The sequence below is a fragment of the Bolinopsis microptera genome, chromosome 6 (assembly GCF_026151205.1).
Source record: "Bolinopsis microptera isolate Bmic1 chromosome 6, MBARI_Bmic_1.0, whole genome shotgun sequence".
NCBI lineage: Eukaryota > Metazoa > Ctenophora > Tentaculata > Lobata > Bolinopsidae > Bolinopsis > Bolinopsis microptera.
The window spans coordinates 8,955,052-8,974,711 of record NC_087077.1 but is presented as its reverse complement, the minus strand read 5'-3'; the positions used below and the strand labels follow the sequence as shown (position 1 = coordinate 8,974,711).

At 35.8% G+C, this 19,660-nt stretch overlaps 1 protein-coding gene across 1 annotated transcript; it reads left to right on the top strand.

The window, feature by feature from the left end:
• The first annotated feature begins 205 nt into the window (after positions 1-205).
• LOC134816562 (uncharacterized) lies at positions 206-10,807 on the top strand. Its single transcript, XM_063825460.1, has 11 exons — positions 206-333; positions 494-639; positions 817-933; positions 1,101-1,261; positions 2,458-2,608; positions 2,802-2,994; positions 3,153-3,339; positions 4,024-4,115; positions 7,549-7,687; positions 7,936-8,114; positions 9,201-10,807. Exons 1-11 carry the CDS (start codon positions 228-230, stop codon positions 9,311-9,313), a joined length of 1,584 nt encoding a protein of 527 aa, XP_063681530.1. The 5' UTR covers positions 206-227; the 3' UTR covers positions 9,314-10,807.
• The last annotated feature ends 8,853 nt before the right edge of the window (positions 10,808-19,660 follow it).

Sequence of the window (19,660 nt, the reverse complement as noted above, 5' to 3'; positions counted from 1 at the left end):
AGTATATATAATGTCAAAATCGGTGATTGTATCCATTCTGCTTTAAACATCTTCTGCGAGGTCTTGCTCTCCACTCACTTCAAATAAGATATTACCATTAACATTTCTTATTTTTATATGGTTTCTATATGGTTTCTACGATTCCTAAATTGTAATTTTGCTGTTTAAATGAGTAAGTGCCCGAAGATTTAAATTTTAACTCCCAAGGTTACCAATGAGAAATAAGCATGGGTAAAGATGATGGGGGATGTTTCATGAGGATAAAGATATTATCTGGGAGAAATGTACCTGGTTGTGTACCAGGAATTATTCCAGCTGCTAACGTTATCTGTGGTATGTGCCTAAATTGTTGAACTATGGAAAGTATCATTGTATGTGTATAAATTATTGGACTATTTTATGGAAATTGATTTTGAATAGAATCTGTGGATGAATTCTATTGCAGCCTTAATTTATTTGATCATCAAAGATTATATTTTAAATATATTTTCAGGGATAAGTAACCAGACTGCTCACACAGCGAGTATAGTCTCAAATAATCCCATCTGGAATCACAGCTTTGAATTTAAAAGAGCATCCAAAAAGGAGAATATTTTGTTTATCATCCGTGATGCTGATCAAATATTAGGGTCTTTACAGGTTAGTTTTGATCTACTTTTAAACATTTTGGAGAAATGTAGAATATAAAATTAAAATTTCAAGTATTGTTCATCCTGCAAATTTCTCATGCTATGATTCTCCTATTGAATTGGATAAGATCGCCAAAAGTGAGTATCTTAACGCATTTGCTCTAATTAATTAAGAACACTTCTACAGATTCCAGTAAAAGAAGTAAAACAGGGCAGCTTGAACACCAGGTTTGTGGACCTACTGAACGAGCAATCACCATGCTGTGTATCCTTCACCTTGACCCTTGAAGAGAAATCTACCTTGGTATGTATAATAAAGTTTTATTTTGTTGTAGTACATTTTTACCTCGGCTCTAATATTCATTTAATAGTTTAATATTTGGTCATTAATTGGAAATGTATGGTCTTTGCACATGTGCGGATTTGTAAATAAAATTAGAATCGTGTAATGAAAACCATCATAATTTCCAGACCAGAAAGCGCCTGCTACAAACTACAAGAAAGCTCAAAGAGACAGTAATGTCTCGCTTTGCATCAGATCCTGATCTCTTAGCCTCACACAACTCAAGTGGCACAATGAGTTTGGAACGCAACGAAAATATTCAGAAATCCTCCACACGTGGAATTCAACGGTTAGATCTTGTCTTTATTACTATTAATACTTTTCATACAAAGTTTCAACAAATTCTTCGTGTTATCCACCCTGGGTTTGGACAGGATATGACCCGTTTAAAATATTTCCATCACGTTACATAGTTTTATTTTTAATTGTAGTTGACGAAATGAGAGTCTCCACTCAGTGTGTTAAAACATAATTCTTTGTCGACGTTTCGGCTACATGCCTTTGTCATAAACAGGACGTACTGAAAACTTACATAGCTGCAAAGATACAATGTTAAAATAATCTATTAAAATAATCTATAGTATAGTATTAATAGATTATTTTAATAGATTATTTTAACATTGTATCTTTGCAGCTATGTAAGTTTTCAGTACGTCCTGTTTATGACAAAGGCATGTAGCCGAAACGTCGACAAAGAATTATGTTTTTACACACTGAGTGGAGACTCTCATTTCGTCAACTACAATTAAAAATAAATGATTGACCCACTCATAAGAGCAAAACAAGATTACCAGTACGTTACATAATTCTCAATAAATGCAATAGATTTGTAGTGTTGTAATTAGTTTAAAACTGGGTTAGATCTTTAATTAATAATTATCATTATCATTATTATTTTACGTATTATCTTATTTGATCTAATATAAAAACCTCTCAAATTCTTCAACTCTGAAGTCAAGAAATTTACCTCCAAATGCGCTATCAAATCGTTGTGGGTTCATTAGGCGATTTCCCTTATCTCAAGATGACCTGACATCTTTTGCTCATGTCGCTATAAATTCTAATAATTTTAATAATTGAAACCTGTCACATGAAAATCAGACGGTTTGAAAGATAATGATTTAGCCCTCGGTCTATCAACCGCACACGAAGAATCATACCAAATACCAACCACGCATCGCTTGCAAAGCACCAATCGCTAATCGCTATGTCTGAGCTATTTGTCTTGTGCTAATAATTATCAATTGATAAAATTCCCGTCAGATCTTCATCCCCAGTCTATCAAACATCGAAGTTTTTTGGGCGGTATAATTTTTAGTGGACGGTTATTAGATCAACGGGGTGGTTGAAGGGTTGAGATATTTAGCTGCAGACTTTCCCTCCGTTTTCATGCTCTAAGAGAGACATTGTCACCTTTGACATGCTGTTAGTAAATCTCAGCCACTCTTTACATACTGCGAATTATCGTCAAATCCGACATCTCAGGTGTCACAGTTATGTGAACGAACGGACACGAGCAGGCATGATAGCTCGACATGGTCACCAGTATGTGAATTGTAGCAAACAGAGGACGTGTGGCGAGCTCAGGAACAAATCCTCCGAACTTCAATCCAACCTCACAGAAAAGAGTGCAAGTGTAAGTGATTTCTCTTAGTTAAATGCAACTACTGAAATATTATGAATAAATAAAATAGATTCTAACATTTATGACACGCTTCGACATTAAAAGGTCACTCTTGAGAATAATCTTGGAAAAAGCAAAATTATAATATGTTTCTCTTTTTCATCTGTGACTGCAAGTTTTGTTCACAATTATAATACCTGTACAGGAAGAGAGAAACAAGAAACTGCTGGTCCTAATACAAGGAAGGAACCTAGGAACTTCTCAATCTGATATAGTCTCTGTCCATGTGGGAGGTGTGGACTGCACAGAGAACATCCAGCACTTCAGCTCTGAGAAGATCCTGGTGCGACTACCACGCAATGCTCAGCTTTCTCCAGTCTCTGTCATAACTAAATCTGGTGAGTTTTATGACAACGTGCTCTGCGATCTGTTACTGAGATGAACATTGAACAGATTGTAAGCAGATGTCAGCAAGTTTCACCAGGATTAATAGTTCTATTCCACGAGGCACTTTCATCACTGTAATATTCTGAAACTAACAACTTGCTCTCACCAGGTGGAGTGGGCCAGCAGAACGCAAAAGTTAAAGTAACATTTGAAAGTGCCAGTTCCTCTGACGAGATCAAATCACTGCGGAGGACACCATCACGTTCAGAAACAGAAGGATCACATTCGGACACGGGCAAATCTCCTGTTACTCCTTACAAACCCCCTCGAGCTGCCCCTAGGAACAGGCATCATAGGTGAATAAACGGTTTTTTAGTTTGTTTTTTAGGAGTTGTGAATTTAGTTGACTATTTTTTAAGGAATTGGGTCGTCAGTTTCATATGCCAAATCTAAAGTCCTGTAGCTTAAAACGAAATTAGAATATAGATTAAAATAGTAGTGACTAAATAATTATACATACTGTTATCGCAGGTTGTGTTGTTTGAAACAGAATAGTTGGTTGTTTCTTGTTAATTCCTGCAATGTAATAATAGAGGTTTTGTTGCTAAGTAAGGACATAGTGGACGGGGATTTATTATCTAATATAATGAATAAATAACATATGATGTTATGGGTGTTATACTGTTAGTTCGTCAACGATTGTGTAATCTTGATAAAAGTAATCATGATTGCGTGTAGACTACCAATACATACAAATGCTGAGCAATCTTGTGTTTTATAGATGTCAGGTGTAATCTTAACTCAAACACGTTAGGTAATGGTTTATTATAATGTCGGATATGTGGGAAATGTTGTCTCGAATATGATTATATGTGAACTAAAAGTAAATGTTCAAAATAAGTGTAACTTCAACAATCAAGGCAGTTGTGTGATGAATGTTTATTATCAAGCAGGTAGTAACTTAATAACTAAATGACATGTGAACGTGTACAGTTTCCTATGGAATTTAAAACCGTTTTACTAACAACATTCCCTTACAGACCAAGTGCAGTGTACAGCACAGCCAGCAGTGACAGTGGCAGTGATGGAATGTGTGTAAATACCAGGACTCTTCCCGGAAGATCATGTAACTGTAAGTTAACTAAACTTAAATCTAAACTATTTATAGAAATAATTTTAATAACTAACGTCGATAACGAACGTATTATAATATGTGCATATAAATTGCTCGAAAGTTCTAAAGAAAGACAGGTGAGGAAGATTCAACAAGATAAGACCTTATTTGTTCATAACAGGTCGTCCATCTCTTTTGCTTTAATGATTGCTCAGTCGTAAATAATCATCAGTGACTGATTCACAATTTTTATTACCAAATATGGTATCGTTCAATGAGCATTTCTTTACTGTCAGTTCACACTTCACAGTCTCCAATTTGTATTATTCAGAATCTTATAGAAAGTTACTAACTTGGCTATATTATTATATAGTGCAGTGAAGTTAATAACTTTATACGTAAACTCCACTCTCGGAACGGCACGAGCAACTATTTGGTGCCATGAAGATTAAAGTCCTGTATCTTTATTTGATATATGTGTAATGTGTATCTAAGTGTATTACCATAATATGGCACTAGTATAGTAGTACCGCTAACAATATACAATATAAATGAACGTCCTTTTTATGGTTTACATTTACCTGCTGATTACGCCCTCTGTGGCGTGAATCTGTGGCGTGAATACTATTTAGTATCTATTGGTGGTGGATAACGTTATTGGTGGGTGTTATCAAGTTCCAACAATCTTCACTGCACTCTGATCATTATTTAACACTATGACTGTTACGTTTGTGATTTTGTCACACAAAGATTAGTTCTGGTTGGCACAAACTCGCAGCTGCCCTCGTTCCATTACATTCCACATTACCTATTATAGTATTATACTATTTTGTGACGTATTTACTGTTGTTATGACGATGAGAATCACGTCAGTTAGCATCATGATGGAGGACCCTGAAACTACTCAAGAAGGTAATCGTGCCCTGAGAAGTGAGCTATCACCATGACGTATGGCAACACGCCATCTCAAGTCATGCTCACAACAGAACTGTCATCATCATCAGTCACCTGACATCTTTAATGTCTCCAGACTTACAATCACTTAACTTAAGTTCCCAGAACCATTACAGTATTACCGAGTGTTATTGGGGGTTGGTAGGGTTTCTCACGGTATATTAGAGGGGGCTAGCTGGGCTCCACTCATCTGGTGTGACGATAGGTACAGCTCATTTCATCTGTCAATCTTATAGTTTAGTGATAATAGAGGATACCTGAGAAATGTGATAAGGAAGCTGTTAAGTGTGATAAAGATAGCTGCTCCTTGTTATTTACTAGTGCCCTGACTCTCTCTCTCACATCTACAATAATACATGTGATGTGATAAGACATGTTGGTTGATGATTTGAAACATGTTAAAACAGTTCCTACACTCGCCGATATGCAGAGACCACTATCTTATGATGTCACGTGTCAAAACAAACTTGGTCCTAGATGCCGACTTATCTTGACGACATCTGTAGTATAACTCTTGAAATCTACAACGTATTGGGAAAGTGGGACCCTATGTTTCCTCCCCAAGTGCCGGACTTAGTGGCCATGTTATTACGATAGACGGTCTGACTGGCTGATGAACCGTGTTATTCAATCCGTGCATGTGTTGGACAACTTGTCTTGCTAAACTATAAGGTTCTCCTCTTAGAACAGTGTGCAATAGTGCTCTTCATGGCTGATATTTGGTATAATTGGGACCCTATTCTGCATAATAAGTGTCGGGATTGTGTCCTGAACAAAGGCTACACAAAGGTCCTCATCAGTCTACTGTTATTCTGAGCAGGGTTATTGGAATAATCACCTCCGTCATTATGACAGCTGATTCTTTAGATGATTGTGGTTTGAGCTAACGATATGCAACTGAGTGGTTTGTAAAGAGCCTGGTTTCAAAGACATGTTAAATGAATAATTTAGCAGTTTTTACATCTGAATTATAGTTTCTCTCCCTACTTAGGTGAGTTATTGTAGAAAGTATGAATATACAAATTGCATATATTACCCTGTATTGTACAATGTTGTGCCCTATGTTAGGCTATGTGCATAGTATGTGTGAACTAGGAAATAACATGCTGGGGAATTTGAGGCAGTTAGCTTTCACAATTCCCTAGTGTGCAGTCTTTCAGGAATGATACACATAAGATTTTATATTTTTAATTGAATGTATAATGTATATGCTCCAATTGAATGAACGAGATACCCAGAAAAAGCGATATAAACATAAACTGCTCCAAAATTCACTTTCAATTAAATAAATCTGCCATGATGACATCAATTTTGATAATTTTAGATAAATGAACCCAATGAAGATATCCAGAAAAGGCAATATGAACATAAACTGTTCTATATTTGTACTTTCAATTAAATAATTCTGCCATGTGCTAGACGTCAAGTTATATAATTTATATAAATGAAGATACCCAGAAAAGGCAATATAAACATAAACTGCTCATGCTCTATATATAATATTCGCTTTAAATTAAATAAATCTGCCATGATGATAGACATCTAGTTTGATATTTTTAGATAAATGAAGCTACCCAGATAAGGCTTAAACTATGCTATATTTACTTTCAATTTGATAGATCTGACATGGCAATCTTGTTCCAATAGATCTGTCAATTCAGTGCAAACTTTCACAAAAAGTTATATTTTATTGACACGTTCATGCTGTGCCACTCATGTGCTAGGTTCCTCAATAAAACATATTTACTTAACTGCTCTACAAAATGAAATGTAATAAAATATATAATTCTACTTTCATACTGCAGTGCAGCACGCGTGGAATGAAATTATGAACTATCATAAATTATTGGAACACTTCTTCCCTGGCCATGGTTTATTGAAGTTCTACTATCTCTAGTATGAAGCTGAGATCTAGCATATTATGTGTGAATCCTACTGAATCTGCTGGTCCATATTTGCTGTGCTAGGAAATTAACTTGTCGTGTGTATTTAACACGTCATCAGAAAAGAGCTGATATTTCAGTATTTTAACCTAATCTCGACCTTGTTATCTCTACTTGGTAAAGCAAATAGAAGTAAGTGTAACACCACATCATTAGAATAAACAGTATTATTACTATACCCAGTTGAGAAATGAAACCGACATTACAATATTGTAGTATCCACATATTTTGTAGAGTCTTACCGTATAATTTACCGATTGTTTTATCTGTATCGAGATTTCTGTTTCACTGCACGTTTTGAGAACGAGAAGAGTAAATCAGAGTAAAATATAAACAGTAATTTACACAGTCACAATACATTCGGGGTATACTGATCTCTATTGAATTATCAATAAAATCTCATGAAGGTTCTACTAATTACTCTAAATAATAAAATAATAACTGTTGGTAAATGGTAATGATATACAATACACATACCCCTACTACATATATTATATAATAGATAACTAGTTACACGAGAGTTGAACCTCCCAACTAACCCACCCATGTTTCAGTGATTCCGCCACCTCGACAGAGAAGTAGCTCCTCCTCCTCCCTCAAAGCCTCTGTTGAACCGGAAACTGCTTCTAATGACTCTGTTGAGGTCCCTGTCTCTTCCACTCCCTGCTCTACTCCTGATACTCCTAAACTTAGGTATGCAAACTTTAACTTCTCTATGTCACTTCTCTGTTTCTATTTGATAATACTATGAGTTTTACCCTGATGTAAAGTTCATCAATAACATAACCGGGCAACATGATCTGATATTAACTCATTCGTTCGAACCTGACTTTCAGGGTTTCTGTTGTACAGTATCCGTGTTTTCCAAGGATTCAGAGCACGTATAAACTTATCACGTGTTCTAGCACGTGTTATAAATAAACTAACCACATGTTTTACAGGAGGAACATGTCACCCCTCCTCAACGCCGGGAAGTTGTCCCCTCACCCGATCAGAAGAATATCGAACCTCTCCGACCTCCCGGTCAGAAAGTTGGAGATAGTTGCCCCGCAACCCGATCAAGATATCATAGCTCCTCCGGGGGCTTTCTCTGAGGGCTCCTCCGTTTACACTGGCAGTGGTGAGTTTTACATTACTGCACTGTATTACTGTAACATTTGTAAACTATTCTAATGCCAGATTTCCGCGCATTTTATTGGTTGATATTGAGAATATAAAGTTGGTGCTATAATTGAATGGAAATGTTGCATTTTTAGAATATAAACTTTAGTACTCTAGAAGCCATGGAATAATAGGATTGTGGTCAAGATGGTTCGGAATTCGATGTTGTACAGTTTACTAATACTGTTAAATGATTTTTAATGTTTCGGCTGCTATGTTACTCTATTGATGAATGCATTGTACTCTTAATTGATAACTGTAAAATGCATTGTAAAAGTTACATTTTCCTTAAAACTCTTTTTGTTGGAACATGTCTTAGAGTTAGATAACCCTAAAATAGAGGTTGCAGGCACTAATGTTGAAATTTGACTATTTTAGTGCATAACTAGCTGCTCAGAAATAGTTCAATTCAGCAATTCCCAGCAAGAAATTGATGACAAAGGAATGTCGAATATTATTCCTAAATTTAGCGGTGGAACAACTCTTTGAATTAGCCGAAGCGTAAAATTAGCAGTTACATTTAAAACCACATAACTATGACAAATTTGCCTGATAAGCGCTATATCTCATGACGACATTACAGAAACACGTGATTAAATCCGGACTCACTTCGAGTTCAGCACAGCTTGCAGAGAAACTTAATAGCTAATTAATTAAATCATTTAATCAGCTGACACGTGCAGCGGCCTGATTTTAGAATGCACTTTACAGTTTACACCCGGTGTTTGTAAATTGAGGTTTTTCCTGTCCGTGGCACGTGCCACGTGACATTTGGCAGCTGTCACGTGACATTTGACCCGGGTTCACTGGGGTGTGTTCTTGCTAATATTGTTTAGTTGGCATAGTGAGATGGGGCTGAAGGATATTGTGTTTCTAAAACTGGTTTATATCATTATATTTGGTGTCAGGAGTATAGATATGATCTGATATTTATTTTTAGCGCAATTTCTACTTCTTATTTGAGCCATTAGTTATTTGATCCACCATTAATAAAGTATAATTCTAATCTATGAAATCGTCAAATTTTAATTTTTAATTTTATCAGGAGGAAACGCGTTATACGATCTCCCGAAATCTGACCTTATCGAGGAAATACTGAAGTTAAGAGGAACAATAACTAATCTGACGAAAGCAGTCAGCGATCTCAGCGTCAATTAATTACGTCACAAACTCAGAATGTGACCTTGTTACGTCATAACATGACCTCGTGACGTCATATACGCCGGACATTGTTGGACGATTCTAAAATAAGCTTTGTAAAGTTAATCTTACAGAATGGAGTTGTTTTTGATTTCTAGATTTTGTTAAATTATAGATAGTAAAATCTAAGTTAAAACGTGTGATCAATAGTAAAATCATTTCAGATGAGTTCTGAACATAAACTGATCGATATAACTTGTTCAATTTTAATTGTGATCAATTTTGATGATAATTAAGATGTTGAATTTAAGTGACACACAGATTCACAGATTGTTAAATTCTCAAGCCGTGACTCATTTTCTGTTGGTTCAATATGTCATGTTCAAAATATGTATTAAAGTAATTTAAATCATGATCAAAGTTACCCTTTTTGTTTGGGTTTGTTAAGTTAATTACTCGTTTTTATTCAATATTTAAATTTAATGGATTATTTGTTGTTTTCATATTGGGAGTAGTTGATTGGTTAATTGACATAGTTAGTTAAGCGTAGACTGGATATTCTAGATAATAAAGCGTATAATCGTATAAAATAATAATATTGATTATCTCAAATGAAAATTTATCAATCAATATTTTATACGATTCAATGTTCACACTTGTGAATTCTGATAATGCGTATAATATGATTATCCAGCTTAGTTTAGTTGCAATTAACCATTCAATTAACTTCGACTGAATATTATATGCAGCGCTTAACGCTGAGCCTACATTTTCCGGTTAAAGTTTTGGATTAAATTATCAACATTGTCTAAGTTGAGAGTATTCATAACTTCGTCAACCCATTTACTATATTATTAGTGAATATATTAATTATGAAACTTAACACGGAGTAGTATAGTAATTAAATATTAATTGCTATCTCACGTGTTCAGTGGGTGAACTCAATGGTTTGTTTTCTTTTTAAATCTGAACAACAACCGTTCAACATAAATCTGAACAACAAACGTTCAAAATAATGCCATGTTATGTCATACTACAATTTTCTGTTATTTACAGGTTTTAAAAGTATTTCATGCGTTCAAAAAGGAATCGTTTTACTTTTTACATCTTATTAACCGCAGCTTATTCAGCATGAGTCAAAATTTCTAACTGATCTCTTTTAATTCAAACTTAACTTTATCAAATTTCGTTTGTCCATAAAGATTCGTCTCCCTCGACGCTAAATCCTACAGAAGTTTTAATTTTAATGTTGAAGAAACCTGATGTGGATAATTTATAATTCTCCACGCTGGCATTTATTTATAGGAAAATGTACACGTGAATCAAGTCGAATATCACGCAATGCAGGTATTCGGACTGTACTCGATCACGGCTCCCAAATGTTTCGGCAACCCATTGAAATTTAGGTGAAATCAATCCCACTGACTAAATCTTTCAATCTTCAAAGTGATAATCATCCGTAAAATAGTAATTATTATGATTGATTGATTTCAGCTGCAAAAATGTTCTTATTAAAAGTCTTGTTTTAATGAAGTGATCCGTGGACAGTTACCGAATCAGGCTCTCTCTCGCTTACTTCACTAACTTGTCCGCATGTGATTTACATAAAACAACCACCCTAAGGGTTCAGTATTGGTACTCCACCCTCCCGTTCAATCAGCTGCCTGTTTTTGGTCATGTGATACCTGACAGCCAATTATGCGAGAGCTGGAGCTCACGATCCTTCGCCGATCCACATGCTAAATTACACTACATCCTTTGTTTTTGAAACTTGTCACAATTTGAGGGAATTAAACGCAAAAACCCCTCCACCCTTAGCAACCTGGTCCTTTTCATCAGATTCACAGCCCTGCTATCACGTGAGCTATAGGCTGTGAAGTTACCATGTGACCGTTAGGAGAAGAACTATTGGTTTTAACGGAACTATCTTCATCATCCAGAGACCTTAAATACCATTGTGTATTGGTAGAACCATTGTCCAAAAGGGTAGGTAATTGTGATCTATTTACTGGGAAAATGGACAAATAATCTGCATATAAATACGGTTTATGAAATTATGCAAATCGTAGCAATCGCTGCACAATGATCACTTTTGTTGTCATCAAAAAGATGTAGTGATACTAAATGGTTCTTTGTGATTGAATCGCATACAAAATCTATCAATAGATATAATTAAGGTGCCTCGCAATGAACTCCTGCATTAAACGGTATGCTGAGTTTAGAGTATAATAAAGAGTGCGTTCTCCACATGAAAGTTAATCCAATTATTTATGATTTAGACTTCCTTTTATGATCAAGAGTCTTTGTTCTTTATTAGACAATCCAACTCAGAGCGACCCAATCCTTAATTACCCTATACCATGGTTATTGGTTTTTGCCTATTGTAAATCGACCCCTACTTAGTACTTACCACTTAATTCAGAACTATTTTTGTATATTTAAAACGGTTTTATATTTTTTGATGCAAGATCTGGCTTCCATAGTTCCATCGCTCTTAATGTAAGCCGTAATGTAAGCCGTAAGGTTCTAAAGATTGACAGGGAAGGGAATCATCTCCTGGACTTGATTGAAATACTAAGCTTATCAAATTTCAATTAGTACTGAGAGTAATATTATCAACATGCAATTTGTCAGTCCTCACACCAGACATCAATTGAGTGTTCTGCACAAAAATGTAGTGTCAAGTTGAATTGCTTCACATTGATTATCTGCATGCAATAATAAAGCACCTTATCAAAATTTATAATCCTTTGCCCACGATTTGTAGTATAGCTATGGGGTGAACCCGATCTTAAAATTTATTCCGCTTTTATTTTTATTTCCACTCTCGATTCCTTGCTAGCAGTCCGGTTAATTTAGTACCTTTAGTGGGTCTCATTTAATCATTAGCTCTAATTAAAGAACCTCTCACCCTCTCAGAAAATCCTTTGCCCACGATTTGTAGTATAGCTATGGGGTGAACCCGATCTTAAAATTTATTCCGCTTTTATTTTTATTTCCACTCTCGATTCCTTGCTAGCAGTCCGGTTAATTTAGTACCTTTAGTGGGTCTCATTTAATCATTAGCTCTAATTAAAGAACCTCTCACCCTCTCAGAAAACTCCGTTTGGAGATATTGGTTATTACGCTCTAAGTTATTAATTTTCCTTGTGTTTGAATCTTGTCACTTTTTAACTGTTTTTAGTTTTTGTTATTTTCGGTCGATTTTTGCACTTTTACACTGGGTCATCATTCATAATTTCTGGGATTGAGACGACTTATATCAGCATTAAAGGAAGAGTTTGCTTGTCTGACTTACTTCATTAGACACTTCTGGTCAAGAACTGAACAAGAACCACATTCGAAAACTGGAACATCTGAATGACTCCGCAACCCAGGAATAAACTACTCAGTTATTATCGCTCAATAATCGGTTTGGTATCGACGTTACATACTTTATTTTATTTTATTAAAAAGCTGATTTTAGAAACCAGGGAATTAAAGTTACCCTCTTAAGGCTAACATTAAATCGCTGATTTTATTTATATATATCACTTTTTTTTGTTCATTCTTTTCCTTCAAAACATTCCAGTACATTGTGCAGAAAGTTGGAGATGAAGCCGTAGTACGTACATGTAGCATTGCACTGGATCGAACTTGCAGAGTGTGGTTTCCTCCAGTCTGCGCCGCGCGCTTATATAAACATACGCGGCGCAGATCGACTGGTATGGAGGAGATTGCACTGTGTAGGCTCCGGTGTAGTGTGATATGTATGTACTACGGCTTTACAAATTTTGGAAGCATGTAGGGATATATTTCTGATACCAATCGTATATACTAAAAATACTCTAGCACAATTGTAACTGCAGTTTTACAGAACTCTAAATGCTTAATGAACACTCTTGCAGGTACCACCCGTATTCACACTCAGACCTGAGTTTAGTCATTTTCCGATACGAGATTGGGGACGGGTTCTATAAACAAACAAACAACAAACATGGGGTGAACCCAGAACCTTGATAACTATGAATATCGACTATGGGAATTTGGATCGGTAAGTTTTTAATTTTTCAACAAGAGCTTTCCACAGATTCGCCGTATACGGTGGTTGAGGAAGAAGAAATAGGTTAGTTTTTATATACAATATGTGAATTGTGAAAAAAGAAGAACCTTACAAAACCTGTGTTTGAGTAGTTGAAAAGAATACCCGGAAACTACTGTACCAAGTTTATATGAAATACACGAGGCAGTGATTTATATTACAGTATAATTCTCCAGACTGAAGAAATTTGGAATTATTTCCCGTTTTAAAGTTATTCTACAACAACATTTAGTAATTGTAGTCACGAATTGAGGTGCTTAACATGTTTTCTTCTAGACAATGCACAAGTAGAGCTCGTTAGCATACTACGCTCGATATGCTCGATCCAGCACCCTCCAGGGTTTGATACTATGATTTCCTCACGTCTCATGCGAGGGAGCCCTCAGCCACGTGATATGTGACGTCTTCATATTGTGTCTCTTGGGCAATTTGTGACGATAGACTGGAACTTGGGGGATATTTATACTGTAGGGGTGATCTTTATCCTGTAGCTCCGTAGTAGTCTTGGGATCTGAGAATATGTACAACCATAATCTTAATCCCTTGGCCTTCGTTACGGTAGATATCAGGTCTAATCTGCCAATATTAGATGAACCACGCAATGTCAGTGAGGGGGCGTTCTAGCAAAATTGTAAGAATGTCGCCACTTGAAATATCATCTTATTATAATTTCTGCTTGTGTTCCTACTATAGAAATCCAATGACACAAATTTGATTTATGTTGGCATGTTGGACGTTGGTGAAGATTTCGCCTGGACTATGTACATTTATCTACACATCAATTGGTTTCAGTTAAATTTGTCATAAAAAAAATATCAACAGACTGCAGTCTGCAACCAACTACGGTGTACCATGAAACCAGTCACCAGATTAGGTACTGCATAGTAAGGCCAGTGTATCAGCAATCAGTTCTTAAGAACCAGATTTCCCAATATACATGTATGCTTAATTTTGAGACTTAACTACTGTTATGTTAGACAAATTCGAACCTTTTATAGAGGATGCCCTGTGACGCGCATAAACAAAAAATTTGATACAAAGTCCACTTTTTCAGCAGCCACTTTGACATAAAGTCAATTCTATCGACGCGCGCGGTATCGGGCCAATCAGGGTTAATTCAAAAAATTAGAATGACTTGACGGCCGTTTTTATTTACATTGTAGAAAATTTCGACACAACCCTCAGCCAGTGGCGTAACGAAGGGCGGCGGGGAGGGGGGCGCCAAATCGTCGTTCAAATGTGGGACAATTTCGAAAACTTAACTAAAGTACTAGTTAACGGGTGATACTCGTAAAATTGATTCACGATGTCAATCCTTCGCATCTCGCCGATCTACCTACCTAACCGAAGAGAAGCATTATTTGATGCGCGCGCGACCCAGTAGTGCATCGCGCTACAACTCGTAAAATATCTGTTCCATAGGCATATATATATATAATAGTAATATTGAATATTCCAGGACCGTCGACGAGTCCAACTCGGCGCGCGTCCTGGTAGGTTGTAAATGTAAACCTACAAAGTAGTCTCACGACAATTTGTGCAATGGACGTTTGACTGCGTAGTGAATCTGTTAGTGTTAGCCTCAATTTTGCCTTAAGGAGGGAAGGTAGCCTCAATCCAACCTCACATAAGTTCCGATAAAGTATCAATAACCTTCGGGCTACAATTACAATTACAAGTTGTATAGTGGGTCTATTACATGCTCCCGTACATTAAAGTTAAATAATGCGGTCGAATTATTTATTAGCCTCATTTTGGCCTCCTACACGTACACTCAACGATTTTTGAAATGTTGAGCTTGAAGAGGATGAATCAATATTTATTGTTGACATATTACTATTAGATAGTCGCAATTCCGAACCTACTCGAAAATATACACAAAAGTATACTTGTTAGCCTCATTTCACCCTCTCAAAAGGTGGTTAGTCTCATTTTCTCCTCGAATATTTGAAGCTTAGATACCGATTAAGTATAATGCCAAGAAATTTCATGTGCAACATGGACATCAAATAAATTGTGAGCTGTTAACCTGTTTCCGTACAATGTACATTAAAGTTAAAATGCGGTCGAATTATTTATTATTATTTATAATTAATTTATTAGTCTCATTTTGGCCTCCTACAAGTAGACTCGGCGATTTCTAAAATGTTGAGCTTGAAGAGGACACATCAATATTTATTGTTAACATATTAGATAGTCACAATACCGAACCTACTCGAAAATATACACAAAAGTATACTTGTTAGCCTCATTTCACCCTCTCAAAAAGTGGTTAGCCTCATTTTCACCTCGAATATTTAAACTTAGATCTCGATCAAGTATAATCACAATGGATTATACTCGCAACTTGGAATTGGATATCATGAACGTAACAAGAGAAAGTTCTTTTTTAAAAGTGATGAGGCTAATTCGTTAGCCTCAATTGTCGGTGTCCCTCGCAGTTAAATCACTCCTACTGAGTCTCGTGAGTGAGCTTACTATAAGTATATATAAAGCGAGACGATATATATGGATCCGTACCATTTTACTGACACCACGGCATCAACTTTAACACGACGTTCCGCAAAAAACCGTAAAAGATATAAAACTAAAACGTTTTTGACTGGGCCAAATGCTTTAATGGCCTCCAAATCAGCATGAAAAAATAAAAAATTGGACAAGAAATAAGAGTTTTAGAGCCCAATATTTGGACCCCCAAGTAGTGTCAAAAACGCGAATTAAATAAAATTAAATTATAAATAGGTATAATTATTTTAGTCTCTTGAGTTTTGACACCATTTTACTTTTAGGGTTATAGTTATACGGGTTCCTGCTAGCCATTTTAAAGCCGTATCGATTTTCTATACGCATACCAAAAATCAAATGCATAACTGAAACAGAAATGAAATTACAGAAGTTTTAAATCACAGTGCTGGCAAGCACGACCGTTGCATTTATTGTGGGTATACTATGTTCCCCATTTACTATTATACCCCCTTTACTATTATACCCCCTTTACTATTATACCCCTTTTACTATTATACCCCCTTTGGTACACGTTACAAGCCTCTTTTGTGCACGCGAAGCGTGCACTCCGGCCGCCTCCGGCAGGAGTTTTCCAGGCATTAAGACTCATCGGAAGTCGTTCAGCAGATTTATTTTTAGTTCAAAACATTCTAATTTGATGTCAAAGATGACAGGAATAAAAAATAGTTATGTTCAGATTTTTAAGAAATTTGCATAAAATACTCGCCAGCACTGTTATACGAAATTCGGTAAAAAACCCAAAATCGCCATATTCAGGTGCCCTAAAAACCATGTTAAAATTGAGTTAGAGATCTGAAATTTTTCAGGGCGTCTAGACGTTGACCAAATTGACTGCAAAAAAAGTTTCAGGTTTCAGGAGCATCGGGAAATGGGTTTTCTAGAACCCCTGTTTTACGACAGATTGTCGGGACATATACAGATATACATACATATATATTCAGGGATAGACGCTTTGCCAGTCAATTGTAGCTTGTATTTAAGTGTCCATAGATTCAAAAGTATAAAAGATACAGCCATTTCCGACCACAGCTCTTGCAAATAATTGTTTACACTTTAGTTTACATTGTATACAAAATTTATTTGACGTCATAAACACCCCTTGATGACGTCATCAAGTTAACCGTTTTTAAAACTTGATTTTTGACAAAGTAATAACTTTTAAAATTAATTTTAACCCATTAAGGAGTAATTTTATTCAAAATCTGAGGAAAATTTCATCTTAGATAATTGTTCAAGCATTCTGAAAATCTACCGGAAAGTTTTTCTAGCTTGCTCCTTCATAAAGATATTCGTCATTGAAGTTTGTGCTTTTTTGAAGAATTATTTTATAAAAACGTCAATTTTGCGATTTAGTATTCTTTGGTGTTGGGCCATGCCTTGGGTTGTGGAGCTCAGTTCTGCTTCCTATAGGTATAAATTGTGCATTAGGCTAGTTTTAAAGTTGAAAATCGAAAAGTTGCACACGTGGGGACACGCCCAAATTGATAGAAAATTGCTAAAATCACTGAAAATTGCTGTTTTCGTCATTTTCTGTCAACTTTAGAGTGCCGTTGTGATTACAGTTCTTCTTGAAATACTTTGAAACTTTGCATGCTTATCAAGCTATATATAAAATGATTACATGCAAAAATTTACGGCGATTCAATATTGGATGCGCATGCAACGTCCGCTCAAAGTTTGCACGTGCGAAAGGTGAAAATTTTGCTCATTCGTGATTTCCAACAAATTCTGCTTTGCCACGACAGTTTAATGTCATTATATATGAATTTAATGTCAACTTGAATGAGTATTAAGTGGTATATTCAGTCAGTGATGGACTGATATGCTTACCTAAACACAAGGAAATGTTTTTAAAGGAAAAATTTCGAAATCGTTGAAACTTCCTCCTTATTATAATGAAGATATCAGTTTATATTTCGACTTTATAAAGTACCCTGGGCCTGATATGACATTATAATCAAAAAGAGATGATATTTTACCAAAACCCATAATCATGGGTAGAGTGGACCGCTGCCAGTGTCTCTCTTTCCCAAACAAAAGGAAATGATATTAATTTGACTGACCGTTCTCAAATGCAAAATGATACCGAGAATGAAATCGGTCGCTCGCTTTTCCCATTCATTTACAATTGTAATAGATTAAGAAGAACTACCCAAAGGCAGCTGTACTCGGCAATAAAGATTCAATAAACTTCAGCTAATTCAATAAGTGATAACTACCACCCTTACCCCGAAATACTAGGTATCGACCCGAACGCAACCCAAAGAGATTTTTACAGCATCTGATTGACATGTAATCAATCGAAAATTATTACAATTCGTAAGCCGTGAATTAATGGGAAAAGCGAGCGACCGATTTCATTCTCGGTATCATTTTGCATTTGAGAACGGTCAGTCAAATTAATATCATTTCCTTTTGTTTGGGAAAGAAAGACACTGGCAGCGGTCCACTCTACCCATGATTATGGGTTTTGGTAAAATTAGTATATAGAACAAAAATATAAGTTGATAATTATAATTGTAAACATGCGATGACCAAAAACGTTTTATAAAATATGATCACTAAACGATGGGATTATAAACATTTTACACTACACTGATTTTAACACGCGACAGAATTTTTTACAAAAAAATTGAATCTTTAAAGGTCTTCGTTTGCGTTGAAAAGTTTAATTAAATGGTACGGTGCAATCACTTTTCAAGCAAATGTCCATACGGAATTGAGTGTCAACGAATTTGCGTTTTAAGGTGTTTCTAACTAACGAATAAAATTAAACGGCCGTTGCCAATCCCTGTTCAATTTTGCATTTCCTTTTAATGTTTAATCATATTTATGAATGTTTTTACTATTTAGTTATAAATTCAACATAAGAAAGAATGTTTTGAAAAATTGCGAAAAGTAATTGTTTCTAAATAAGGAATGAGAAGATTCCGACGAGAAAGATCGATGTCTCCGCTCGAGTTTCCGATGATACATATCTCTCGACGTCACTTTCCTCGTTCTTCTTGTCGTCCTGCAAGAAGTAATTGCACCCGTCATCCTCGCACACGTCCATCCGACAGGTAAAATCAGCCAATCCTTCAGCAGCATTATTAAAATAATCTTCATTACCCCCACACATTTCCGCTTCGAGCATACTTTCCTTAATACCACAACCAAAACTTCTAGTATAGCTCTCAGTGCGTATTCCATCCACAATGGACGAGTAGGTCAGGAAAAGGCTTGCGCACATATCAGGCATCATATTGATATTACGATCCTCGACACAATCAATAACACTTGTTGTTGTACACGGTTCCTCTTGCACGCTGCCTGCTTCGCCGAATATTTTTGCTCCTGCCTGGTCATGGTCCGTGCAAGTTTGACAGCGAAGCCCCTGAGCTTGTGCCGCCATTGCCACTATTATGATAGCTATGGCTATCTTCATTTTCAGCTACTGTAAATAAATTGTTAATAAATATCAGTTTAAGATTCTCTGATTATTTCGATTTAATTTTAAAAAACTGACTCCAAACAACCTTAAATGAAGGTTTAGTGGGAGCGATATTATTCAGATTGTTATTGAGATTATCACGCTCGGGTGTGATAATCTCAAATAATTAAAAAGATCATTACAAATTTACATCATGTGTCAGGTCCGGATCAATTAAATTTAAATGAAAATAATGGAAACTGTTAGTACTAGTAGCGTAAGGGCAGAAAATTTCGGAACACGATGTTACAGTATACATTTCCAATTTCAGAAAATCAGTGCGATT

What these genes read in the sequence shown, in the direction of transcription:
- LOC134816562 (XM_063825460.1), top strand. Translation starts at nt 228, where the DNA reads ATGGGTAAAGATGATGGGGGATGTTTCATGAGGATAAAGATATTATCT. An exon ending in TTGAAGAGAAATCTACCTTG is followed by an intron (nt 934 to 1,100) that starts GTATGTATAATA and finishes CATAATTTCCAG; the next exon opens with ACCAGAAAGCGCCTGCTACA. An exon ending in CTCTGTCATAACTAAATCTG is followed by an intron (nt 2,995 to 3,152) that starts GTGAGTTTTATG and finishes TGCTCTCACCAG; the next exon opens with GTGGAGTGGGCCAGCAGAAC.